Source organism: Sus scrofa, chromosome 13 (assembly GCF_000003025.6).
Source record: "Sus scrofa isolate TJ Tabasco breed Duroc chromosome 13, Sscrofa11.1, whole genome shotgun sequence".
NCBI lineage: Eukaryota > Metazoa > Chordata > Mammalia > Artiodactyla > Suidae > Sus > Sus scrofa.
The window spans coordinates 69,789,631-69,817,451 of NC_010455.5; the positions used below are offsets into that span (position 1 = coordinate 69,789,631).

Consider the following 27,821-nt stretch of genomic DNA (forward strand, 5'->3'; position numbering starts at 1 on the left):
AGGAGGTCGCAAGTAGACATGAAGCTCTCATGCTCACATGGCATCCTCTGTTCCACCTAGTCTGCCAACCGGGCCACCCATGAATGGTGCTAATCCTGCAGGGAATGGCTGATGACTCAGGGTGATGATGAGACTTAGGAACAACTCTGCAGCAAGGAGGTGGGGTGGGTTCCACAGGCCCTTGGGACTTCCACACAGTGAGCTGGGACCTGCAGCAGCCATTCCCCACCCACCCTTCCAGAGGCTGCTGCCTCTGCTGGGAACACTCACCCACCTGCCAAAACCCTATAATTCTGGGAGACCTAGGCTGACCCTAGGCCCTGTTTCCAGGCTCTTGCAGGCCCAGACCTGTCCTCTCATGGCCTTTGTTGATGCCATTATCAGTGCCACCTCTGGGGCACATGAGCCACACATGGGTACTCAGCCACGAACATTCCTGAGCTCTGAGGATCCAGTGGTGAGCACGTCTTCTCTAAATCCTCACTCCAGTACATGACCACAATCTGCAGCTTGTGGTCTGGAAGAAAACAGCAGTGCCCTGACCAGCTCAAGGTCAGAAAAGGCCCCCACCTTGAGTGGTGACTTTCATCCTGGGACAGGAGGATGAGTGGGTGAGAGAGGAGGGGGTAGCAGATGGTAGGAAGGGCATGTGCAAAGAGCTAGGAGAAAAGAAAGCGAAAGGGCCCATAACCTCTTAGCCAGAGGCTCAGCCAGTCCCAGCTGCGGGGGTCTCCCACACCCGTCTCCTGGGCTGGGCCAGGAACCAACCTGGATGCAGGGTGAGGCGCGGCCCTGCTGCCGGTGATTGTAGAGCATGTCCAGCAGCAACTGGAGCTGCCCTGACTTGGTGGGGTTCTTGCTTGACACTATTCCAAACACCAGCACCTGGCTGGGGTCACGGGGCGCTGACAGGAAGCGCTCCAGCTCCACGTCGGATACCAGGGGCGCCCTCACCATGCACTTGCAGCCGGCTCTGACATCCTCCTTGCGAATGAGCTTCCTCAGCACCAGCGGGCAGTCGGAGGGTGAGGCTGCCCACCTGGTGGGGCTGCGTACCTCTCCAGCCTTCCCTCTGCCAGGAGGAACAAGAGGGTGGCACTCAGTGGTGGGATGGAGAGGAGGGGGGCGGTGGGCACAGGCCCCTGACCCCTAGGTCTGGCTCCAGATGGACAAAGGCTCCACTGCTGCAGAGTTGGGCTGCAGGCAGTTCTGGCCTGGGTTCTGCCACCAACATAGCACTGCCTTGGATGTGTCCCCCAACCATTCTGCGCCTTGTTTCCTCAAGTGCAAAATGGGATTAGCAAGGAACTTGCTCATCCATCCAATGAAAACTTTGGAACCATCTGAATGCCTTTCTTTCTCTCACACTCCATGTCCCACCCAATCTATCAGCAAGATTGTCTTCTCTACATTCAAGACAAATCCAGGACCACTTTTCCTGCTCCAACTCCCAGTACACGCTCCAAGCCTTCTTCACCTCTTGCCTGGTTGCCTACAAGTGCCTCCTAACAGGTATTTCAAGGGATCTTGTTAGAACCAAGTCACATCCAGACAAAGAAAACAAACTTATGGTTACCAGAGGGGAAATAGGGCAGGGAGAGAGAAATTTCCTAATTGGGATTAACGGATACACACTACTACATATAAAATAGATATACAACAAGGACATCTATATAGCACAGGGAACTCTATATTCAGTATCCTGTAATAATCTATAGTGGCAAAGAATCTGACAAAGTATATAGACTTTCAGAATATATATATATACACACACACGTATACACATACAACTGAATCACTCTGCTGTATACCTCACACATTGTAAATCGACCAAACGTCAATAAAAAACATTTTTTTGAAGAGCCAAGTCACACCACCTCACTACCATCTTTGAAACCCTTCAGTGGCTTCCTACTTTCACAAGGTAAGAGCCAAAGTCCCCACAACACCCTCCATGACTGTACTTGTGCTGGCCCCTTCCTCACCCCCTTCTTATTTTCTCCAACATTCTCAGCTTTGTTCGTTGTACTCAGCCCTCTGGGCTCTTCTCATCCTCCAACCTTAGGGCCTTTGCTCTTGCTGTTCCTTCTGCCTCTCAGCTTTCTCCCAGATGCCCACTTTCTCACCTCTTTTAGGTCTCTCTGCAAATGTCACCTTCTCAGTGAGACTTTCTCTGACTAGCCTCTTGGGAATTGTGTCCCTCCACCTCTGACATACTCCCCTCTTTCCTACCTATTCTCCTCCTTAGCACAGATCGCTATCTAATATACCATACATTTTGCTTATTTATCTTGTTTATTTTACTTCTCCATCCCAATAGAACCTAAGTTCCATGAGTTCATGCGTTTGCAGTGTTCTTCTCAGTGGAACAGTAGTAAAGACTCAATAGATACTCAATAAATAATCAAGTAAGTATTTATTAGAGACCTACTCTGTGTCAGACACTACACAGGGTTGTTGCAAGGTTATGAGGGTTGTTCTATTTAGATGGGAATACACACTATCCAGATAGAAAGTGCTGCTATGACTTTGCTCTTATCATTACTACAGACTTACACCCTGGTTAGCATTTTACAGCATCCACAGTCCTTAGCATATCTTGGTTTACTTTTTTAGTAAATATATGTAATGGGTTGAACAGAAACTATTTTCACTGTTTACAGGTCAGAAAATGGAAGGCACCCACCAGGTAAAGGGGCTGCCCAAGTTCATAGAGTAATTAAGTATTAAAGGCTAGGATTAGAAAATAGATTATTCTAAAACAAGAGTAATGCAAGTAGTTTTCTGATCATCATTATTCAGAGGCTGTAATACTAATAAATACTTGCTAAACAAACCTAAGAATATCTCTTCTTCAAGAACTTTAATACCTGGGGGGAAAAGATTGGATCAGTTAATCACAACTTATACCAAGATAAATGCAAAGTAGATTAAAGAGTTAAATGTGAGGAATTAAGCCATAAAGGTTCTAGTAGAAAATACACAAAACTTTCTTTTATGATTTCAAATGGAAGACTTTTCATAATTATGACTCAGAAGTCCAGAAGACATGATAGAAAAATACTGATAAATTCAACTACATAAAAGAAAACAAAAACAAAAACAAAAACAAAAAACAAAAAACAACAACCCTGACTGGCAAAGCCATCACAAGCCAAGACAAAAGAGGAATGACAAACTGAGAAACATACAAAACTTCTATCACAAACAAATGGCTAGTTTCTCACTATTTAAAAAGCTATGAATGGTTTAAAAATGTAATAACCCAATAACAAAGGAAGTTAACACACAATTTAGGAAAATTATATAGAAATTATTTTCTGTAAATGATAAAAAGATAGGAGTGATGTCACCCAAAATGGCAGACTAGAGAACTCCAAAACTATGTCTCTTCATGAAAGCAACAACTAAGCTGCAAAAACTGTTAAAATCAACTTTATCAGAACACTGGAAGCTAATTTTAAAAATATAGCAATCAAGGGAATGCTTAATGAAAAAGAAACTACTTAATTTTGTAAGAGAGAGTTGTGGTACTTTAACCTACCCACCTACCATGCCCTACTCCCAGCTCAGTGGCATCCTTGGAAATGGCAGCCCATGTTCCTGGTGTGGCTGCTGGTATGAGAGAGGGACTTTGTTCTCAAGGAGCTGTGTTTACATGGTCTAACATGCCTGGAGATTCCTTGAGGAAAACTAAGGGCTTGCCTTTGTTTTGACCACCTTGGAATTTTCTCAAGGATGGAGAAGCCTCCTGGGCAGCATTTGTCAAAAAGCACTTACAGGGAAATATACCAGACACAGTCTACAGTTTCAAGGGATAAAGACAGGGCATACAGTAAGACAGACCAAAAAGCCTGGGAAGAAAGAGCTTTGGAAAAAAATACATAGGGGAATAAAAGCTTTAAAAGGTTCCCATGTATACCCCAGAATATAAAAGTGCACACACATGCCATGGTTGGAACCATGTTTAGAAAAGGCCAGAGAACAAGTTACACTCTCACCTCTGGCTGACCTTTGGGTTCTTCAAAAGTGGGAAATGAAGGCTAACGCAGAGTTATAAACAGCCTGACTAAAAGCACTGAAAGAATACCTGGATACAGAGTCAATCTGTAAAGACTGGGGGAATATATTTTTTGCTTCCAGATACTTAAGAAAATCTCTGTAAAATTTCGCTAAGTGACCACTTAGCTAACCAAACAGAGACTTTAGTGACCACACATGACAAAGAATAGAGTATTTGCAAAAGTAGTTTAGAAAGGTCACTAATCAAATAAACAACCACAAACTATAAGAGGCAACAACAAACCCTGGAGTAAGAAGAGTATCTGATTTCCAGTGTTACCATATTATAAATTCAAAATGTTCAATTTTTTTTTTGTCTTTTTGCTATTTCTTTGGGCCGCTCCCGCAGCATATGGAGGTTCCCAGGCTAGGGGTCCAATCGGAGCTGTAGCCACTGGCCTACGCCAGAGCCACAGCAATGCGGGATCCGAGCCGTGTCTGCAACCTACACCACAGCTCACGGCAACGCCGGATTGTTAACCCACTGAGCAAGGGCAGGGACCGAACCCGCAACCTCATGGTTCCTAGTCGGATTCGTTAACCACTGCGCCAAGACGGGAACTCCTCAAGATGTTCAATTTTCAACAAAAAATTATGAGGCGTGAAAAGAAACATGAAAAAAAGAAAAAAAGAAAAACCGTCCCTGAGTAAATCCAGATATTGGACTTACTAGATAAAGATTTTCAATCAACTGTCTTAATTATACTCAAATTGCTAAAGGAAACCATGGATAAAGAACCAAGGAAACCAGTAAGGGTATCAAGAAAGAGAATTTACAAAAAGTAACCTATCAGAAATTCTAGAGTTGAAAAGCACAATAAATGAAATAAAAAATTCAACAGCAAATCTGAACACACAGGAAAAATAAAAAAACTTAAAGGCAGGCCCACTGAGATTATGCAGTCTGAGGAGCAAAAAGAAAATTAAAAAAAGAAAAATTAAAGAGCCTAAAATACCTATGGGACACCATCAGGAATATGAAAATAGATATATGGGAGTTTCAGAAGGACAAGAAATGAAGGAATAAAAAGAATATTTGAAGAAATAACTGCCAGTAACTCTGCAAATTTGAGTTTTCTCCAAGAAGTTCAACAACTTCTGAGTAGGAAAAAATCAAAGTGATTCACCCTGAGATACATTATAATAAAATTGTTCAAAGTCAAAGACAAAGAATCTTGAAAGGACAAGAGAAAAGTGACTCATCACAGATAAGAGATACTCAATAAGATTAACAGCCAATTTCTTATAAAAAAATCTTGAAGGCTGGAAGGCAATGAGATAACACATTTAAAGTGCTGAAAGAGGAGTTTCCACTATGATACATTGGGATAAGGATCTGGTGTTGTCTCTTAGGTAGCATAGGTTCAATCTCTGGCCTCTGGGTTTAAGGATCTGGACTTGCTGCAGGTGTTGAATAGGTCACAGCTGTGTCTCAGATTAGATCCCTGGCCCAGGAACTTCCATATGCTGAGGGTGCTGCCAAAAAAGAAAAAAAAAGTGACAAAAGAAAAAAAAGATTCTATTAACCAAGAATTCTATGTTGACCAAATTTACCCCTCAAAAAAATGAAAGGGAAAGCTGGAGTTCCCTGGTGGCTCAGCAAGTTAAGGATCCAGCATTGTCACTGCTATGGTTCCGGTTGCTGCCATGGCATGGGACATTCTGTGTGCTGCAGTGCAGCCAAAAAAGAAAAAAAAAAAGGAAAGGAAATAAAAAGGAAAGAGAAAGCAAACCCAGATTAAAAAAACCTAAGGGAGGGAGTTCACATTATGGCTCAGCAGTAACAAACCGATTGGTATCCCTGAGGATGCAGTTTCGACCCCTGGCCTCACTCAGTGGATCCAGAGTTGCCACAGCTTAGGCTGCAGATGTGGCTCAGATCCTGTGTTACTGTGGTTGTGGCAGAGGCTAGTAGCTGAAGCTCTGATTCAACCCCTAGTCCAGGAACTTCCATATGTCATGGATGCAGCCTAAAAGAGCCAAAAAGAAAAGAAAAGAAAAAAATATACGCACAGAAAAGTAAATGATAAGGGAATAAAAACTGTATATATTAGGGTTCTCTAGAGAAACAGAACCAATAAGATATATATAGGAGGGATCAAGATGGTGGAGGAGTAGGATGTGGTGCTCACCTTCTCCCACAAACACATCAAAAAAAATCTATATGTAGAACAACTCACACAGAACAACTACTGAACACTGGCAGAAGATATCAGACTTTTAAAAAGGGCAAAAAACCCCTCCACATAACTGGGTAGAACAAAAGGAAAAAGAGAGAGGAGAGAGAAAAAAAGGAATCAGGAAGGGACTAGCACTTCCAAGAAGGAGCTATGAAAGAAGAAAGGAATCCCTGGGAAGCCACCTAACTGTTGGGGAAATCAGCCAGGGTGGAAACCTTCAAACCCTCAGAGGAAGTGAAGAGGAGGCCTGGGCTCACCAGAAAGCAAGGTGACATTGTTGGGTAGTGAGAGAGGAGGGGTTGGAACTGCCATAGGAACTTCTTTCTCTGCACATGCCTGGGTTCTCAGGTGGTGGGGCACCTCTTACCTGGCTTGCAGGGGTGGCTGCAACCTGCCACAGCCAGTTCATACTCCTGAGCTGGATGTGGCCCATCATCACTAAGGGTTCCATGACCAGGTACCCCCTGTGGCCTTCTCAGAGTGTGGACACAAAGGGCTCTGTAACCAAATGTCACCCTTGCCCCCACCTCCCTGGGAACACATATGCTGCGCCATTGCTGCTGCCAAGGGCTCTGGGAACCACCCCCACCTCCCCAAGGGTCACTGCCACTGCTGAGGGACCTGAAACCAGAAGCAGCCTGCTGCTCCCACCTCCTGTTGGGTTCCTGCCACTGTTAAGGACCCGGAAACCAGGTGCCAGCCATTGCCCTTACCTCCCTGGAAGCACATACAGGCCACACACCCTCACACCCTTATCAAGGAGATAATGGCCTGTGCACACTGAGAAAAGAGAAAGCAAGCATCCAAACCAAAAGCAGCCCTCATGCCAAAAAATAGTAAGCTCTCAAAAGTTACCCAGGGATGCTCCTGCATATAAATAGCCCTCCAAGACTACAGTAGATAATTATCTTCCCTAAACTAACAGAGTAAGAAAAATATAAGCAAAATGAAGACGCACAGGAATCATTCCCAGTTAAAAGAACAGGAAAATTCTCTGGAAGGAGCAAACAATGAAACAAAATTCCGCAGTCTAACAGACACTGAGTTCAAAAAGGAGGTAATAAAAATATTGAAGGAATTAAGAAAGGATATCAAAAGTAACACAGGTTACTTTAAAAAGGAATTAGAGGAGTTCCCATCATAGCTCATCAGGTTAAGAACATGACTAGTTCCATGAAGATTCAGGCTCAATCCCTGGCCTGGCTCAGTGAGTTAAGGATTTAGCATTGCCACAAGCTATGGTGTAGGTTGTAGATGAGGCTTGGATATCGTGTTGCTGTGGCTGTGGTAGAAGCCTGAAGCTGCAGCTCCAATTTGACCCCTTATTCAGGAACTTCCATATGCCACAGGTATGGTCATGAAAAGAAAAACAAAATAAAATAGAAGGATAAATAAATAATTTCTCAGACAATCTAAAACTAAAAGAATATAGCAATACTAAACTTATTCTAAAAGAAATACAGTAAGGTCACTACTAAATAGGAAAGAAGGAAGAAAATATAGGATGGAGGAAATCACAATTGAAAAATTATCACTTAAGCCAGTATACAGACAAAAAATAAATTTAAAAAATCCATTTGTGAAAATGGTGATAAACATCAGGAACATGAAAAGGATAAACATGAAGATGTAAAAAAGGACATCAAAATCGTAAAATGTGGGGAGGGAGAGTGAGAAAATCTAGACTCTTTTTTGTTTTTAGAATGTGGTTTGAGCCTACAGGACTCAGTCTAAAGCAAGCAGATATAGGAAGGGGTTAACATACTTGAAAAACAGGGTGACCACAAATGAAAAACAAAAAATAGATTCACAAAAAACAAAAGGAAGAGGATATATGCATAAAATAAATCATCCAACCACAAAAAGAAAAAGAAAGGAACAAAGGAAACACAAAATCAACTGGAAAACAAAGTTTAAAATGGCAATAAATATATATTTACCAATAATTACCTTAATGTCAATGGACTGAATGCTCCAGTCAAAAGACAGAGTTGCAGACTGGATAAAAAAACAAGAGCCTACAATATGCTGCATACAAGAGATCCAACTTAAGGCAAAGGACACATACAAATTGAAAGTGAAAGGATGGAAAAAGATATTTCATGCTCTTGGAAATTACAAGAAAGTGGGAGTCACAATATTCATATCATACAAAACAGACTTTAAAACAAAGCCCATAAAAAAAGATAAAGAAGGACACTAGTTAATGATAAAAGAATCAATTCCAGAAGAGGATATTACACTCATCAACATACATGACCCTAATATAGGAGAACCAAAATACACAAAACAAATACTAACATACATTAAAAAGGAGAAATTGATGGGAATACAAAAATGGTAGGAGACTTTAACTAACAATTCATATCAATGGACAGATCTTACAGAGAGAAAAGCAACAAGACAACAGAGATCCTAAATGACACAATAGAACAGTTACACTTAATTGATATTTTTAGGACATTACATGTAAAAAAAAAAAAACCCAGAATATACATTCTTTTCAAGTGTGCATAGAGCATTCTCAAGGATTGACCACATAATGGGGCACAAAACTAACTTCAACACATTTAAGAGTATAGAAATTATTTCAAGCATCTTCTCTGACCACAATGGCATGAAACAATTGTGAAATCAACCATAGGAAAAGAAATGATAAAAAAACTGATTACAAGGAGACTAAATAACATGCTACTGAAAAAACCCCAAGGGTCAGTGAGGAAATCAAAGGGAAATAAAAAAAAATACCTCAAGACAAATGACAATGAAAACCAACCATACAAAATCTATGGGATGCCACAAAAGCAGATCTTAGAAGGATGTTCAGAGTGATATGGGCTTTCCTCAAAAGAAACAAGACAAATCTCAAATCAACAACTTAACCTACCACCTAAAAGAAGTAGAAAAATGAGAACAAACAAAGCCTAAAAGTCAGCAGACGGAAGGAAATCATAAAGATCAGAGAGGTAAGAAATAAAATAGAGATTTTAAAAAACAGTAGAAAAAAATCAAAACCAAGAGCTGGTTCTTTGAGAGTAAACAAAATTGACAAACCTCTGGCTAGACTCACCAAGAAGAGAGAACCCAAATAAACAAAATAAGAAATGAAAAAGGAGAAATCTAAACTGATATTGCAGATGTAACAAAAAGCCTTAAGAGAATACTATGAACAATTATATACAACAAATTTGACAATCTAGAAGAAATGGACAAATTTCTAGAAAAATACAGCCCACAAAAACTGAATCAAGAAACAGATCAATTGAACAGACTGATCACTAGGGAGGAAATTGAATATGTAATAATAATAATAATAATAATAATAATAATAATAATTCCCATGGAACAGAATAGAGAATCTGGAAATAAATCCTGACACCTATGGTCAATTAATCTTTGACAAGGGAGGCAAGAACATAAAATGGGAAAAAGAAAGTCTATTCAGCAAGCATTGCTGGGAAACATGGACAGCAGCATGCAAAGCAATGAAACTAGAACACACCCTCACACCATGCACAAAAATAAACTCCAAATGGCTGAAAGACTTAAATATACGACAGGACACCATCAAACTCCTAGAAGAAAACACAGGCAAAACACTCTCTGACATCAACATCATGAATATTTTCTCAGGGCAGTCTCCCAAAGCAATAGAAACTAGAGCAAAAATAAACCCATGGGACCTCATCAAACTGAAAAGCTTTTGCACAGCAAAGGAAACCAAAAAGAGAACAAAAAGACAACTTTCAGAATGGGAGAAAATAGTTTCAAATGATGCAACTGACAAGGGCTTAATCTCTAGAATATATAAACAACTTATACAACCCAACAGCAAAAAAACCAATCAATCAATGGAAAAATGGGCAAAAGACCTGAATAGACATTTCTCCAAAGAAGATATACAGATGGCCAACAAACACATGAAAAAATGCTCAACATCGCTGATTATAAGAGAAATGCAAATCAAAACTACCATGAGATACCACCTCACACCAGTCAGAATGGCCATCATTCATAAGTCCACAAATAACAAGTGCTGGAGGGGCTGTGGAGAAAAGGGAACCCTCCTGCACTGCTGGTGGGAATGTCAACTGGTACAGCCACTATGGAGAACAGTTTGGAGATACCTTAGAAATCTATACATACAACTTCCATATGACCCCACAATCCCAGTCTTGGGCATCTATCCGGACAAAGCTCTACTTAAAAGAGACACATGCACCCGCATGTTCATTGCAGCACTATTCACAATAGCCAGGACATGGAAACAACCCAAATGTCCATCGACAGAGGATTGGATTTGGAAGAGGTGGTATATATACACAATGGAATACTACTCAGCCATAAAAAAGAATGACATAATGCCATTTGCAGCAACATGGATGGAACTAGAGAATCTCATCCTGAGTGAAATGAGCCAGAAAGACAAAGACAAATACCATATGATATCACTTATAACTGGAGTCTAATATCCAGCACAAATGAACATCTCCTCAGAAAAGAAAATCATGGATTTGGAGAAGAGACTTGTGGCTGCCTGATGGGAGGGGGAGGGAGTGGGAGGGATCGGGAGCTTGGGCTTATCAGACACAACTTAGACTAGATTTACAAGGAGATCCTGTTGAATAGCATTGAGAACTATGTCTAGATACTCATGTTGCAACAGAAGAAAGGGTGGGGGAAAAAACTGTAATTGTAATGTATACATGTAAGGATAACCTGACCCCCTTGCTGTACAGTGGGAAAATAAAAAAATATTAAAATAATAATAATAATAATAATAATAATAATAATTCCCTACAAACAAAAGTCCAGAACCAGATGGCTTAACAGGCAAATTCTACCAAACATACAGACAACTTCTTCTACTGATGCTTCTAAAACTCTTCCAAAAGACTGAAGAAGGCACACTCCCAAAGACATTCAATGAAGCCTCTATCACTCTAATACAAAAACCACACAAAGATTCTACAAAAAAAAGAAATTTATAGGCTAAATCTTGGATAAATATAAATGAAAAAATTCTTCTTTTTTCTCTTCCTTCTCCTGCTTCTTCTACTTTTTTTTTGTCTTTTTGGGCCTACATGTGTGGCATATGGAAGTTCCCAGGCTATGGGTTGAACTGGAGCTGGAGCTGCAGGCCTATGCCACAGCCACAGCAACACAGGATCCAAGTTGTGTCTGCAACCTACACCACAGTGAATGGCAATGCCAGATCCCCAATCCACTGAGTTAAGCCAGGGATCAAACCCATGTCCTCATAGATACTAGGTGGGTTTATTACCATTGAGCCACAACAGGAATTCCAATGCAAAAATTCTTAACAAAATTTTAGCAAATCGAATCCAACAACATATTAAAAAGATCATATGCCATGACCAAGTGGGATTCATTCCAAGTTCACAGGGATGGTTTAACATATGCAAATCAATCAATGTAATACACCACATTAACAAAAGAGAAGTCAAAGTCCACATGATCATCTCAATAGATGCAGAAAAAGCATTTTGACAAAATCCAAGATCCAATCATGATAAAAACTCTTACCAAAGTGGATACAGAGGGAACATATCTCAACATCATGAAAACCACTTACAACAAACCCATTGCCAATATATACTCAATAGAGAAAAGCTAAAAGCCTTCCCCCTGAAACCTGGAACAAGGCAAGGATGCCCTCTCTCACCACTTTTATACAACATAGTATTGGAAGTCCTAGCTACAGCAATATGACAAGAAAAAGAAATATGACTCCAGACAAAAACTACTTGATCTGATCAACAAATTCAGCAATGTAGCAGGATACAAGATTAACACTCAGAAATTGTTGCACTCCTGTATACTAACAAGGAAATATTAGAAAAGAAATATTAAAAAAAACAATATCAGAGTTTCTGTTGTGGCTGTAGGGGGTTACAAACCCAAATAGTATTGATGTGGATGTGGGTTCAATCCCTGGCCTTGCTCAGGGGGTAAAGGATCCACTGTTGCCATGAGCTGTGGTGTAGGTTGCAGACATGGCTTGGATCCTGCATTGCTGCGGCCATGGTGTAGGCCAGCAGCTGTAGCTCTGATTTGACCCCTAGCCTGGATCCTCCATGTGCTGTAGGTGTGGCCCTATAAAGCAAAAACAAAACAAAACAAAACAAAAACCAACCTTAAACTCACATCCAAAAAAATAAAATACCTAGGAATTAACCTGACTAAGGAGGTGAAACATTTATACACTGAGAATTATAAAACATTAAAAAAGGAAATTAAAGAGGATTCAGGAAATGGAGAGATATCCATGCTCCTGGATTAGAAGAATTAATATTGTTAAAATGGCCATACTCCCCAAAGCAATCTACAGATTTAAAGTGATCTTTATCAAATTACCCATAACATTTTTCATAGAACTAGAATAATAATCCAAAAATATATATGGAACCATAAAAGACCCAGAATTGCCAAAGCAATCTTGAGGGGGAGAAAACAAAGCAGGAGGCATAACTCCCAGATTTCAGACAATATTACAAAGCTACAGTAATCAAGAATATGCAGTACTAGTGCAAAAACAGACATATAGATCAATGGAACAGAATAGAGAACCCAGAAATAAACCCAGATGTCTAGGACAATTAATCTTTGACCAAAAAAAAGGTAAGAATGGGAAAAAGACTCTTCAGCAAGTGGTGCTGGAAAACTGGACAGCTGCATATAAATCAATGAAACTAGGACATACCCTCACACCATAAACAAAAATAAACTTAAAATGTTTAAAGACTTAAATATAAGACAAGATACCATCAAACTCCTGGGAGAGAACATAGGCAGAACATTCAGTGATATAACCTGTACAAATGTTTTATCGGTCAGTCTCCCAAGGAAACAGAAATAAAAACAAAAACAAACAACTGGGACCTAATAAAACTTACAAGCTTTTGCACAGGAAAAGAAACGACCACTATGGAAAACAGTATGGAGGTACCTCAGAAAACTAAATACAGAACAACCATATTACCCAGCAATCTCAATCTTAGGCATGTATCTGGACAAAACTTTCCTTGAAAAAGACACATGTACCCATATATTCACTGCAGCACTATTCACAATAGCCAAGACATGGAAACAACCTAAATGTTCATCCACAGATGAATGGATTAAGAAGATGTGGTATATATACACAATGGATTACTACTCAACCATAAAAAAGAACAAAATAATGCTGTTTGAAGCAACACTGATGGAACTAGAGTCTCTCATACTAAGTGAAGTCAGAAAGAGAAAGACAAACCATATGACATGACTTATATCTGTTAATATATGCACAAATGAACCATTCCACAGAAAAGAAACTCATGGATTTGGAGAAGAGACCTATGGCTGCCAAGGGGGAAGGAGTTGGATGGACTTAGTCTAGGGTTAATAGATGCAAACTACTGCATTTGGAATGGATAAGCAATGAGATACTGCTGTATAGCACTGGGAACTATATCTATTCACTTGTGATAGAGCATGATGGAGGATAATGTGAGAAAAAGAATGTACATATATGTGTGTGTGTGACTGGGTCACCTTGCTGTACAGCAGAAAATTGATGGAACACTGTAAACCAACCATAATGGAAAAAATAAAAATCATTAAAAAATTTTAAATAAAAATAAATAAATAAAAGACAACCCACGGAGTAGGAGAGAATAGTTACCAATGATGTAAATAATAAGGGCTTAATCTCCAAAATATACAAACAACTCATACAACTCAACAACAACAACCAAAAAACCAACCCAAATGAAAAATGGGCAGAAGACCTAAATAGAAATTTCTCCAAAGAAGACATATCGATGACCAGAAGTCATATGAAAATATGCTCAACATCACTAATTATTAGTGAAATGCAAATCAAAACTACAATGAGGTACCACCTCATACTGGTCAGAATGGCCTTCATTAATAAGTCTACAAATAACAAATGCAGGAGAGGGATGGAGAAAAGGGAACCTCCTACACTGTTGATGAAAATGTAAACTGGTACAACCACTATGGAAAACAGTATGGAGGTTCAGAAAACTAAATATAGAACTACCATAAAATCTAGCGATCCCACTCCTGGATAAACTATAATTCAAGAAGGTACATGCACCCCTATGTTCATTGTAGCACTATTCACAATAGTAAAGACATGGAAACAACCTAACTGTCCACTGACAGATGAATGGATTAAGAAGATATGGTACACATATATATATATATAAATGGAATACTACTCAACCACAAAAAGAATGAAATAAAATAATGCTATCTGCAGCAACATGGATGCAATTAGAGATTATCATACTAAATGAAGTAAGTCAGAAAGAAATACAAATACCATATAACTTAGATATGAAATCTAAAATAGGACAAAAATGAACTTATCTACAAAACAGAAAGAGATTCATAAACATAGAGAAGAGACTGATGGTTGCCAAGGAGGAGCGGGGAGGGAGTAGGATGGACAAGGAGTTTGAGCTTAGTAAATGCAAACTATTACATTTAGAGAATGGATGGGCAATGAGGTCCTACTGTATAGCACAGGGAACTCTATCCAATCTGTTAGGAGAAACCATGATGAAAGTTAATATAAGAAAAAGACACATGTACCCATATATTCACTGCAGCACTATTCACAATAGCCAAGACATGGAAACAACCTAAATGTCCATCCACAGATGAATGGATTAAGAAGATGTGGTATATATACACAATGGATTACTACTCAACCATAAAAAAGATATATTAAATTTCCATATATATATATATATATATATATATATATATATATATATATAGTAGGACCTCTCGGTCTCTATAACCATGTGAACCAATTCCTATGTTAAATTTCCATATATATATATATATATATATATATATATCGCATATATATAGTGCATATATATGTAGCGTGTACATATATATAGCGTGCACATATATATAGTGCATACATATATATATATATATATATATATATATAGCAAAGTGACCCAGTATATATATTCCTGATTTCACAGGATTTCCATCCCACAGCCCAAGCACTTCCCCCCACCCCCCAAACGGTCTCCTCCAGAGACCATAAGTTTTTCAATGTCTGTGAGTCAGCATCTGTTCTGCAAAGAACTTTAGTCTGTCCATTTTTCAGATTCCACATGTCGGTGAAAGCATTGGATGTTGGTGTCTCATTGTATGGCTGATTTCACTTAGCATAATTTCTAGGTTCATCCATGTTGCTAAAAATGCCAGTATTTCATTCCTTTTAATGGCTAAGTAATATTCCATTATGTATATGTACCACATCTTCTTGAACCACTCCTCTGTCAATGGACATTTAGGTTGTTTCCATGTCTTGGCTATTGCAAATAGTGCTGCAATGAACATTGGAGGACATGTGTCTTTTGAGTCATGGTTTTCTGTGGATAGATGCCCAGGAGTGGGATTGCTGGATCAAATGTTTAGTTTTCTGAGGCATCTCCATACTGCTTTCCACAGTGGTTGCACCAATTTACAATCCCACCAACAGTGTACTAGGGTTCCTTTTTCTCCACACCCTCTCTAGCACTTATTGTTTGTAGACTTTTTGATGATGGCCATTCTGGCTGGTGTAAGGTGGTATCTCAGAGTGATTTTCATTTGCATTTCTCTAATGATGAGTGATGTTGAACATCTTTTCATGTGTTTTTTGGCCTTCCATATGTCTTCTTTGGAGAATCGTCTGTTTAGATCTTCTGCCCATTTTTTGATGAGGTTGTTTGTTTTTTTTTGGTATTGAGCTGCAGAAGTTGTTTGCAAATTTTGGAGATTAATCCCTTGTCAGTTGATTCACTTGCAAAGATTTTCTCCCATTCTGTGGGTTGTCTTTTTGTTTTGTTTAGGATTTCCTTTGCTGTGCAGAAACTTTTAAGTTTGATTAGGTCCCATTTGTTGATTTTTGTTTTTAATGTCCATACTCTAAGAGGTGGATCTGAGAAGATGTTGCTATCGTTTATGTCAGAGAGTGTTTGGCCTATGTTTTCCTTTAAGAGTTTGATAGTGTCTGGTCTTATATCTAGGTCTTTAATCCATTTGGAGTTTATTTTTGTGTATGGTGTTAGGGAGTGTTCTAATTTCATTCTTTTACATGTGGCTGTCCAGTTTTCCCAGGAGACTCATTTTAGATTCAAAGACACAAATAGATTGCAAGTGAAAGGATGGAAAGAAACTCCAAGCAAACAGTAACCTATAGTGAGTAGGGGTGGCTAAACGAGCATCAGACAAAAGTAGACTTCAAGGAAAAATAATTTCAGGAGACAAATAAGACATTATATATTCAGAAAGGTGTTATTGTCTATAGAGATATAACAATTATAAGCATATATGTATATAACAATAGAGTCTTTAAATATATGAAGCAAAAACTGACAGAATTTAAGAGATGAACCGAAAATTCTACCTTAATTCTACCAGCATGCTGGAGATTTCAACACCGTGCTTTCATGGACAGAACTAGATGAAAAATAAACAAGGAAATACACAATTTGAGGAATGCTATAAACCAATGACCTAAGAGACATATATGGATCATTTAGCCCAACTATAGCAGAATATACATTCTTCTCAAGTGCACATGGAACACTCTCCAAGGTAGACCACATCATCACTCATGAAAAAGTCTCAATAAATCAAAAAAGAATGAAATCATATAAAGTATCTTAACCAACAACAATGGAGTAAAATTAAAAATCAATAATAGGGAGTTCCCATTGTGGCTCAGTGGGTTAAGAGCCTGACTAGTATCAGCAAGGATGTGAGTTGGATCCCTGGCCTTGCTTGGTGGATTAAGGATCTGGCATTGCCACAAGTTGTGGAATAGGTCGCAGATGTGGCTCAAATCCAGTGCTGCTGTGGCTGTGGTACAGTCCAGCAGCTGCAGCTCTAACTTGACTCCTAGCCTGGGAACTTCCATATGCCACAAGTGTAGCTGTTAAAAAATAAATAAATAAAATAAGTAACAGAAGGAAATTTGGAAAATTCAAAAATATGTGGAAATTAAGCAAGACATTCTAAAATATACAGTGGTTCAAAGAAGGAATCACAAGGGAAATAAGTAACACTTTGATAACAATGAAAACAAAATCACAACATACCAAGACTTAGGGGATACACTGAAAGTGGCACTCAGAGGGAGAGATACAGCATCAAATGGAGAAGAAAGATCTCAAATCAATAACCTAACCTTCCACTAGAAAAACAAGAGCAAACTGAACCCAAAGCTAGCAGAAGGAAGGAAATAATTATGATTAGAATCAAGATAAAGGAAATAGAGAATAGAAAGGCCATAGAGAGAAACAACTAAACAAATGGTGGAAGAAGGTCAACAAAATTGATTAACCTTTAGCTAGACTTACTAAGAAAAAAAAGACAGACTCAAATTATTAAAATCAAAAATAAAAGTACTACTGATCTCACAGGATTTTAAAAGAATTTTGTTAACTGTACAACAACAAACTAGATAACCTAAATGAAATGGACAAATTCCTAGAAACATACAAGATACCAAAATTGACTTAAGAAGAAACATAAAATCTGAATAAGCCTGTAACAAGTAAAAAGATTGAATCAGTAATTTAAAAACATACCAACAAAGAAAGGTGCAGGATGAGATGGTTTTACTTGTGACTTTTACCAAACATTTGAAGAACTAACAGCAATTGTTCCCAAACTCACCTAAAAAAATGGAACAGGAGGAATACTTCCTAACTCATTCTGTAAGGCCAGCATTAGCTTAATACCAAAACCAGACAAAGACACTGTAAGAAAAGAAAAAGGGAGATGAATATCCGCTATGAATATGGATGCAAAAAAACCTCAAAGAAATACTGGCAAGTCAAATCCAGCAACACATTAAAAGGATTATATACCTTTTAAGAGAAGGAAGGAAGGGTTTGTCTGAGGGATGTAAGCGTGGTTCAACATACGAAGATTAATCAATATAATACATCACACACTAGTAAGATGGAAGAGAAAAAAACCACATGATTTTTCCAAATGATGGAGAGAAACATTTAACAAAGGCCAACGCTCTTTCAAGAAAAAAACACTCAACAAACTAGAATTAGAAGGGAACTTCCTCAACATGATAAAGGTCACTTATGAAATACAGTTGAAGCTATACTCAATGGTGAAAGCCTTGAAAGCTTCACCCTTTGGGTATCAGGAACAAGAAAAGGATACCCACTTTCACCCTAGAGCAATTAGGCAAGAAAAAGAAATAAAAGTCATACAAATTGAAAAGGAAGAAGTAAAACTATTTCCATTCACAGATATTTATAGAAAATCCTAAAGAACACACACACAAACACATGTATGCATGCACAAACATTAGAGCCAAAAAACAAATTCAGCAAAATTGCAGAATAAAATGTTAACACACAAAAAATCAGTTATATTTCTATACATTAGCAATGAACAATCTGAAAAGGAAATTTAGAAAATAATCTCATTTATAATAGCATCAAAAAGAATAAAATACTTAGGAATAAATGAAACTAAGAAGGTGAAAGCTTGCACAGTCAATAGTTCAAAACATTGTTGAAAGAAAAATTTAAAGACCCAAATAAGTGGAAGACATCTGTGTTCTTATATTATTCCATGGAAATGCTACCCAAAATTACCTAAAGATTTGACACATTTCCCATTAAAATTCCAAAAGGCTTTTTTTGCACAAATGGAAAAGCCAATACTCAAATTCTTATGGAACTGTAAGAGGCTGCCTTGAAAAAGAAGAACCAAAGTTGGAGGACTCAAACTTCCTGATTTCAAAACTTACTATAATGCTAAGGTCATCAAATTAGTGTGGTACTGGCATAAAGACAAGCATATAGACCAATGGAATAGAATAGAAAACCCTGGAAGAAATCCTCACATATATTGTGAAATATTTTTTGACAAGGGTGCCAAGACCATTCAATGGGAAAGGACAGCCTTTTCAACAAATCATGCTGGGAAAACTAGGTATCCAAATGCAAAAGAATGAAGCTGGATTTTTACCGAAAATCTTATACGAAAGCTAATTTTGGAGTTCCCATGTGGGGCAGCAGAAACAAATGCTAGTATCCATGAGGATGCGGGTTCCATCCCTGGCCTTGCTCAGTGGGTTGGTGATCCGGCATTGCCATGAGCTGTGGTGTAGGTCGCAGATGTGGCTTGGATCTTGTGTTGATATGGCTGTGGCATAGGCCAGAAGCTGTAGCTCTGATTGGATTCCAGCCTGGGAACTTCCATATGCCGTGGGTACAGCCCTAAAAAGAAAAAAAAAAAAAAAAGTGCTAATTTGAAATGGATCAAGGATCTAAATGTAAAACATAAAATATTATAATTTTTAGAAGAAAACATTGCAGAAAAGTTTTACAACACTGGATTTGGCAATGATTTCATGGACATAACACCAAAGGCAGAGACAGCAAAAGAAAACATAGACAAACTGTACTCCATAAAAATTATGTTCATCAAAAGGCATTATCCATAGAGGAAAAAGGCCACCCACAGAATGGGAGAAAATACCTGCAAATAATATATCTGATAAGCGATTAATATTCGGAACATATAGAGAACTGCTAAAGTGAAACACAATAATAAAAAACCCAACTGAAAAAACAGAAAAGGACTTGAATAGACATTTCTCAAAAGAAGATATGAAAATGGCCAATAAGCAAATGAAAAGATTTTCAACATCCCTATTTATCAGGGAAAAAGGAAATTAGAACTGCAAACCACCACCTCATATCCATTAGGATAGCTATCACCAAAAAACCCAGGAAACAGCAAGTATTGGCAAGGATGTGGAGAGACTGGAACCACTGCTGGTGGCAATGTAAAATGATACAGCCACTGTGGAAAACCATATGGTGGCTCCTCAAAAAATCATAAAATAGGAGTTCCCGTTTTGGTGCAAGGAGATTGGCCGTGTCTTGCGAGAACTGGGACACAGGTTTGAGCCCCAGCCCAGCACAGTGGGGTAGGAATCTGGCATTGCCGCCAATTGTGGCTTAGATTGCAACTGTGACTCAGCTCTGATCCCTGTCCCTGGAACTCCATATGCCGTGGGATGGCCAAAAAAGAAAAAAAAAAAAAATACGAAATAGAATTCTAGAGTTGAGCAAATCCATTATGGGCATAGACACAGAAGAACTGAAAGCATGGCCTTGAAGAGGTATTTGTACACCCACGTTCACAGCAGCATTATTCACAATAATTAAAACATGGAAGTCACCCAAGTGTCTACTGACACATGAATAGATAAACAAAATGTTGTCTATATACAAACTGAGTATTATTTAGCCCTTAACAGGAAAGGAATTCTGCAATATGTTACAAAATGGATGAAACTTGAGGACATTATCCTACAGGAAATAAACCAGTCACAGAAAAACAAATACTATGATTCCACCTACATAAGGTACTTAGTCATAAACACAGAAAGTAGAATGGTGTTACCAGTGACTGGGGGAGGAGGAATGGGGAGTTAGTGTTTAATGGGTAAAGACTCAGTTTTACAAGGTGAGAAGAGTAATGGAGATCAATGGTGGTGATGGTTATACAACATTATGAATATATTTAATACCACTCAAGTGTACACTTAAAAATGATTAGGATAATAAACTTTGCTATGTGTGTATTTTACAATAGAAACACTGAAAAAGAAAAGATACTCAACTTATAATAAGTTTAAATACAAATTAAAACTAAACTAAGGTAACATATTCTACTGATGACAATATAACTTGGCATAACCCTGTGAAGTTAATTTGGCACTATCTCTTAAAATTATAAATGCATATGGCCTTGAGCCCAGCAATTTCACCTTTAGGAATTTATACACAGATATATTTATATAAATGTGAAATAATGAATATATATGGCTATTGCCTTCAGCATGGCTTAGCATAGAAATAGAGGATTGGGCCAATCAATCATGGAACAGCTATACAATGGATATTACCCATTGGAGGGAAAAAAATCAAAAGAGATTCATAGAATAATCTCCAAGATATACTAACTGAAAAAAACAAAAGATCAGAACAGCATAATTACAATGATGCTTTTTAGGCAAAACAGGAGAGAAAAAGGACGAAATAAAGTATGTTTGCATTTGTATGCAGAGGCATTGAGAAACTCTGGGCTGGGTTTTGCTGATAGAGGCAGTAGCAGGAGACTGGAGGAGAGGAGGAGCACGTAGTTGAATATTTACTACTTCTGTTCCCTCCCTGTGTGTCACGTATCTCCCAATCACAGGCCACCACTTCTGTTACAGGGTCCTCCCCATTGCTCTCTCTGTCCAGGACTTATCTGTTTGTCCAGCAAATCAGATCCAACTCTTCAGCCTGGTCTCATCAAGTTTCTCCTTCCCAATTGAACTTGACTTTTCTTTACTCTTCAGACAGGCCAAACATTTGGAAGAGCTGCCACCCTCCATCTGCTAAGCTCAGGTCTCTGAAGTGCTGAAAACCTGGAGCCCAGTTCCAATGCCTGGTAGCCCCTCCCCATAGCTCCTGTCCAGACTGGGCTGTCTGTCTTCCAGTCAGGAGAGCTGTTGTGGTAGCTGGAACTGCCCCTACTGTTCAGTGCCAGTCTTTTCAACAGCCTCTGTGGGGATCCTGGGACTGGAAGAAAGGCTAGCAAGGGGGGCTTTTATAGGGTCTGTTCACCCTTGCTCACTATTACCTCCGGAAAGGGAAGATTGTCTTCCAGCTTCCCACATAAGCCTCTGCCTGCCGCCTTGCAGCCTTCCTGCCCACTGCCTAAGGAAAACCTAACCCAAGTGCATGGTAAAAGCAGCTCTGGGGGTGCAGTCAAGCAGGTTTGTCAGTTCCTTTCTCACTTTCCACCACCATTTCTGAGGACATATGGAAATAGCTAGTACCCTTTTACAGCGCCTACAGGTTAAAGAGCACTTCTGCCCATCTAATAGTCTTTGCTCTTCATAGGAATCTGGAAGATCAAGAGAGAGGGGAGATAGGACAGGAATTATTCCCACTTGAAAGATAAGGAAACTAAGGTTTTGAGAGTTTAAGTTACTTAGACAAGAAAGTCTCCTAAAGAGCTGTATAAACTTTGTTAACCTCAGGGCTTTAGGAATGTGCTCTCTGAAGTGAGGAGACTGAGCTTTAGGGTCAAAGGAGAAAAGGACTTAGGGCCCTTTGACGAGCCCTATGAAAAACCACAACAATGGCTCTGAGTGACTCCCGAGTCCTCTCTACCTAGGCCAGGATCCCTGCTCACCCAGGTACAATGCACACTGAAAGGAGTATATCTGTAATTTGCACATTTATTCTCACTTAACCTCTCCCAAATCTATTTTCCCTCACTCTTTTCCATCCAAGCTAATGATGACACCATCATCGTCATTCAGGTATTTAAGTCGAAAACCAAGAAGTCATTGTGATACTTTAGACCTAAGTAGATTATGAAAGGCAAGGCATATAGAATGTAAAAGCTAAGGTGAACACTAATAAAAACTTAAAAAATTGGCACAGGAACCTCCATATGCCCTGGGTTTGGCCATGAAACTATTATGCCTGGAGTTTCCTTTGGTGGAAAGCTTTTTAAATCAAACTGAGTTATACTTTAATAAATGTAATAAATTTAATAAATTCAGGTCATCTGTTTTTCTCAAGTGACTTTTGATAGTTTTTGTTTTTTAAAATGGGACCCATTTCATGTGAGTTATTAAATTTATCTGCATAGAATTGTTTATAGTATTCCCTCATCTTTTTAATGTCTGTAAGGTCTTTAGTGATATTCCTTCTTTTACTTATGATATTGGTAATTTGTGGCTATTCATTTTTATCTTGATTAGTCTGGCTATAGTTTTATCAATTTTATTGATCTTTTCAAAGGATCACCTTTTGGTTTCATTGATTTTCTCTATTTTTTTTCTATTTTCAATTCCATTGACTTCTGCTCTTTATTTTTACCTTCCTTCTGTTTGTTTTGTGTTTAATTTGCTCTTTTTCTAGTTTTTTAAGTTGTGAGCTTAGACTGTTGTTTTAAGGTCTTATTTTTTTAATGCATAAGTATTTAGTTCTGTAAGTTTCTCTAAACACTGCTTTGCCCACATACCACAAAGTTTGGTATGTTGGATTTTGCTTTTATTCAGTTTAAAATATTTTCTCATGTCCCTGTGTTTTGCCTTTGACCCATGGTTTGTTTTTGTTTTTGTTTTTTTGTTTTTGGGTGTTTCTGTTTTGTTTTGTTTTGTTTTGTTTTGTTTTTCTTTTTAGGGCTGAGAATCACTGGGTTAGGCAAAGAATTTTTAGACATGACACCAAAAGCACAATATAGAAAAGAAAGAAAAAAAGATAAATTGGACAACATCAAAATAAACTTTGCTCCACCAAAAAAAAAAAACAAAAAAAACAGTTAAGAGAATGAAAAATAAAGCCACAGACTGGGAAAAAATAGTTCAAAGTTGCAAATCTGATAAAGGACTTATATCCAAGTAAGGAACTCTCAAAACTCAACAATAAGAATACAAATAACCCAATGAAAAGTATGCAAAAGGTTTGAAGAGATATTCCACCAAAGAAAAATATGAATGGTAAATAAGTCAATGAAAACATGCTCTACATAATTAGTAACTGGACAAATGCAAATGAAAAGGAAAATGAAACATTACTACACATATATTAGAATGGCTAAAATTTAAGGGAAAAAAAGCTGACAATACCAAGTAAGAGTGGAACCTGATACCAGAATTTTGGAAAATGGACAGTCTCTACTCTAGAAGAACATACACATACTCTATGACATCAATTTCATGTCCAGGCATATGCCAACCAGAAATAAGGACATAGGCAAATATCAGCATGGTCTGTCATTACTAAAACTGCAACCAATCCAAAATCCATAGAATGCATAAAATTTTTAGAGTAGTCTTATAATAGATTATTACATAGCAATGAAAATAAGCATACTATTGCCACACACAGCAACACGGATAAATCTCACATTATAACATTTAGCAAAAGAGGCCAGACAACAAATACATACCAAATAGTTCTATTTAAATAGTTAAAAAAAAAAAAGACTAATCTATGGTATTAGAAACCTTCTTTTGGGGAGGAGGGTAGGATTATTGATTGTGAGGGGACAAATGGGAATTTCTAAAGAGCTGAATATGTTCTGTTTCTTGGGGCTTATAGAGTATGTTTACTTTGTGATACACACTGAGCTATACACTCAAGATACACTGTTTCATTTTCATTGTTTATTTCTCTATATTTCATGAAAAAAAAATTCTGGAAGCGCCCATAGCAGGCAAAAGTTCCCAGGACAGGGATCAAACCTGCACCACAGCAGCAATCCAAGCTATAGCTGTGACAACACCAGATCCTTAGCCTGTTGAGCCACCAGGGAACTCACTGTATTTTTAAAGTTAAAATGTAAGAGATAGGAGTTCCCACCATGGCTCAGTGGTTAAAAAACCTGACTAGCATCCATGAGGACGAGGGTTCGATCCCTGGCCTCTCTCAGTGGGTTAAGGATCCAGGGTTGCCGTGAGCTATGGTGTAAGTCACAGATATGGCTCAGATCTCGAGTTGTTGTGGCTGTGATGTAGGCCAGAAGTTAGAGCTCCAACTGGACCCGTATCCTGGGAACCTCCATTTGCTGCAGGACAGCCCTACAAATACAAAAAAAAAAAAAAAAAAAAAAGAGAGAGAGAGAGAGAGCGAGAGACAAAAAATACATATATATAAGAGAGAGATATATCATCTTTTTTTTTTTAAGTTTTCTAAAAACCTGATACATCAGATGATGTCACTTCTTGCCTTAAAGTTATGGACCAGCTTTTTCTAACACTAACAAGGCTACCTGACCGGGTTCTTGCCTACCTCTCTGTCCTTGATTTGCATTCCTCTCTTCCTCCCTCACAATGTTCCACACTGGTCATCTCACTTTCCCTAACTCATATCAAACTTGTTCTTGTAACAAGCTCTTTGTACATATTCTGTCCACTGCCTGACGTTCTTCCCCTGTCCTTCTTTGTGGCTATTTTTTTATTCCTCAGGTCTCTATTAAAATATTATCTCCTCAGAATTGCTTACTTGACTGTCCACCTAGTGTAGCACATCCCACCTCAATCCCCCATCACTCTCCATGCCTGGGGTCTCTCAGCATTTTCCATAAAGGTCCAGGTGTTCTCGGTCACAATGACAACATTTCCATTTTAGCAGGAAAGCAGCCACAGACAACATGTAAATGAGCGGGCATGGCTGTGCCAAAACCTCACCTATGGATACTGACATCTGAATTTCACATCATTTCACATGTCATGAAAGATTCTTTTTGATTTTTTTCCTCCCAAGCATTTAAAAACATAAAAACCACTCTCAGCTCACCCACAAAAAGTCAGGCAGGGGTTGAGACTTGGCCCCCCACCATAGTTTGCCAGCTCTTTTCTAACCCATTTCCTTAATTTACTTTCTTCAAGCCCTTATGACCACCTAAAATCATTTCAGTCATTCACATGTTTATCTTCTATCTTTCTCCACTCCTAGAATTGCAACTCCAAGACAAGGGGCCTCATTCGTTCTGTTCACTATGGCATGTCTCTACCTATCTCAGCATCTCACACATTGAAGCTGGAAGAAATGAAAGCCCGAGCCCACCTGGGTGTGACCGTGGCCTTGGCTTTGACCTTGACAGTCTTCTTCCGAGTGGGGCTCACAGGAGCTGACCCTGGCTCTTCTTTTGAAGACTCTCCAATCGAGGATTCAGGTCGGGCAGACTGAGATCGTAATAAGACGATTTCTCCGGGGTGTAAACTTAGCTTGGTGCCCCGCTCAAGATAGGGCCCAGATCTTACCCTGGTTCCATTGATTTCTGCCTCTGCCTTTACTGGATATTCTATAGTGAACAGGCCTGTGGACAGAAGACGCTGCCATTACTCTTCTCCAAGGCCTGGTCCCTCTTCCCTGACGAGAGGCTATACATCTCCCTCTCCGGGCCTTCACTCTTACAGAGTCTGTGGCTGGGCTGCTTCCCCTGTTGTCTGGCACAGTGTTTCAAACCCAGTGCAGTCAGTGGATCAAAAGTGCTAGCTGAACCTAAGAATGAACCCATCTCAGTTCTGTTCATTGAAGATCCAGCTTAGATCCCTCCTCCCCCAGGTCCTGTGTCCTTCATGGCACTCAGTGTAGAGGCTGAGTATACAAGGCATCCATGCTGTTCCCTCCTTGAGAATACTGTTCCCTGTGCCTCCAGGTTCAAGAAATTTCCATCTATGTTCTGTGTTGTATTTTATTTATTTGTATTGTTTTACTTTCTTTGTGAGACTGGCCAGGGACCTCTCATTCCTTTATTCACTTACCAAATATTTATTGAATGCTGGGTAATGGGCACACAGAGATGACCCCATACAGGGTTCCCTGCCTCTGGGAACTCTGAGCAGGAGTGTGGGGATAGGAAAACAAAGAAATATTCATAATGCTAGGCAGTAAGATTTATAATTAGAGCATGCATAAAGTGTGTGGGAGCCCAGAGAAAAGTGTGACCCCTTTTGCCAGGAGGTCAGGGCAGGCTTCCCAGAGGAGGGGCAGAGTTGAACTGAGTCTTGAGGGACAAGGAGGAACACCTCAGGGAGCCTCTCTGAACCCAGCCAGGGGATGGCATGGAATCTGGGGGTGGGGATGTCAATGTTCCTTTGCCCCCAGGCCCATCAGCAGTGAGGAGAGCCAATATGGGAGGGATCCTGAGGCCACTCATGCTGGCCTTGGGGATCTCTGTGGGCCTAACAGGGACAGCCTAGTGAGGTGGCTGCTTTTCTCTCTTTTCCCGAGACCTTCCACAACAAGGAGAGGAACAGAGGCTACAAACAGATGATGAGTGATATGTGAAATGGAGTTGTGAATGACATGTATGGTCAGGGAAAGAGAGAGTGACAGAAAGACTGAGACAGACCCAAGGGAAAAGTAATCACATGGAGACATTAAAGACAAGCAGAGAGCTCTTAGAAGTTATTGCTGGTGAAGGTGGCCATTATCGGCTGCAAGCCTTCCCCATTCCGAGCCTACTCATCCCATTGCCACTGGGAGTCCTCCTGCTGCGCTACCACCCTGGGGTGGTAAAGGGCTGTCCTTGGAGGTGACTAGCTGGTGGCTTAGGATTTGGGAAGCTATCAGATAGGATGTCATCCTCCCCTGCCTCCTCACCTGCCGCCAGTAGGACAGAGTTCATGAACTGGGACACTGTCTTCTGAAACCGCCTCTTGATCTCTGCCAGGGCCCGGCTCATCTTAGACAACTTTTCGTCCATGCTGCTGATTCTGTGGGTCATCTGGGTAGAGGCCGAGGGGCATTGTCACCTGCCCTGCCAGGAGCCATGTGCCCAGTCCAGTGACCACCTGGCTTTGCACTGGCTTACAGGATGTGCTGTCCCTGCCTGAGACTCATCTCTTTTCCCTTAGCCAAGGGACCCCGCACTGACCCAACCTGCCTCGCACGTTCCCTCCTGGAAGCTGCATGCACTGGGCAGGACTATTCCTTGCTTTGGACCCCACCGTGCCCACCGTGCTCTTTAAGCAGC

General features: G+C 39.4%; 1 protein-coding gene across 1 annotated transcript in view; it reads right to left on the reverse strand.

The window, feature by feature from the left end:
* The window catches only part of C13H3orf20 (chromosome 13 C3orf20 homolog), a 111,677-nt gene that overhangs the window by 12,479 nt on the left and 71,377 nt on the right, over positions 1–27,821 (reverse strand). Inside the window, exons 10-12 of the mRNA XM_021069369.1 lie at positions 27,449–27,572; positions 25,907–26,159; positions 769–1,072 (exon numbers count right to left, since the gene is read on the reverse strand). Coding sequence (XP_020925028.1) covers positions 769–1,072; positions 25,907–26,159; positions 27,449–27,572 — 681 coding nt within the window. The remainder of the gene's footprint in view (positions 1–768; positions 1,073–25,906; positions 26,160–27,448; positions 27,573–27,821) is intronic.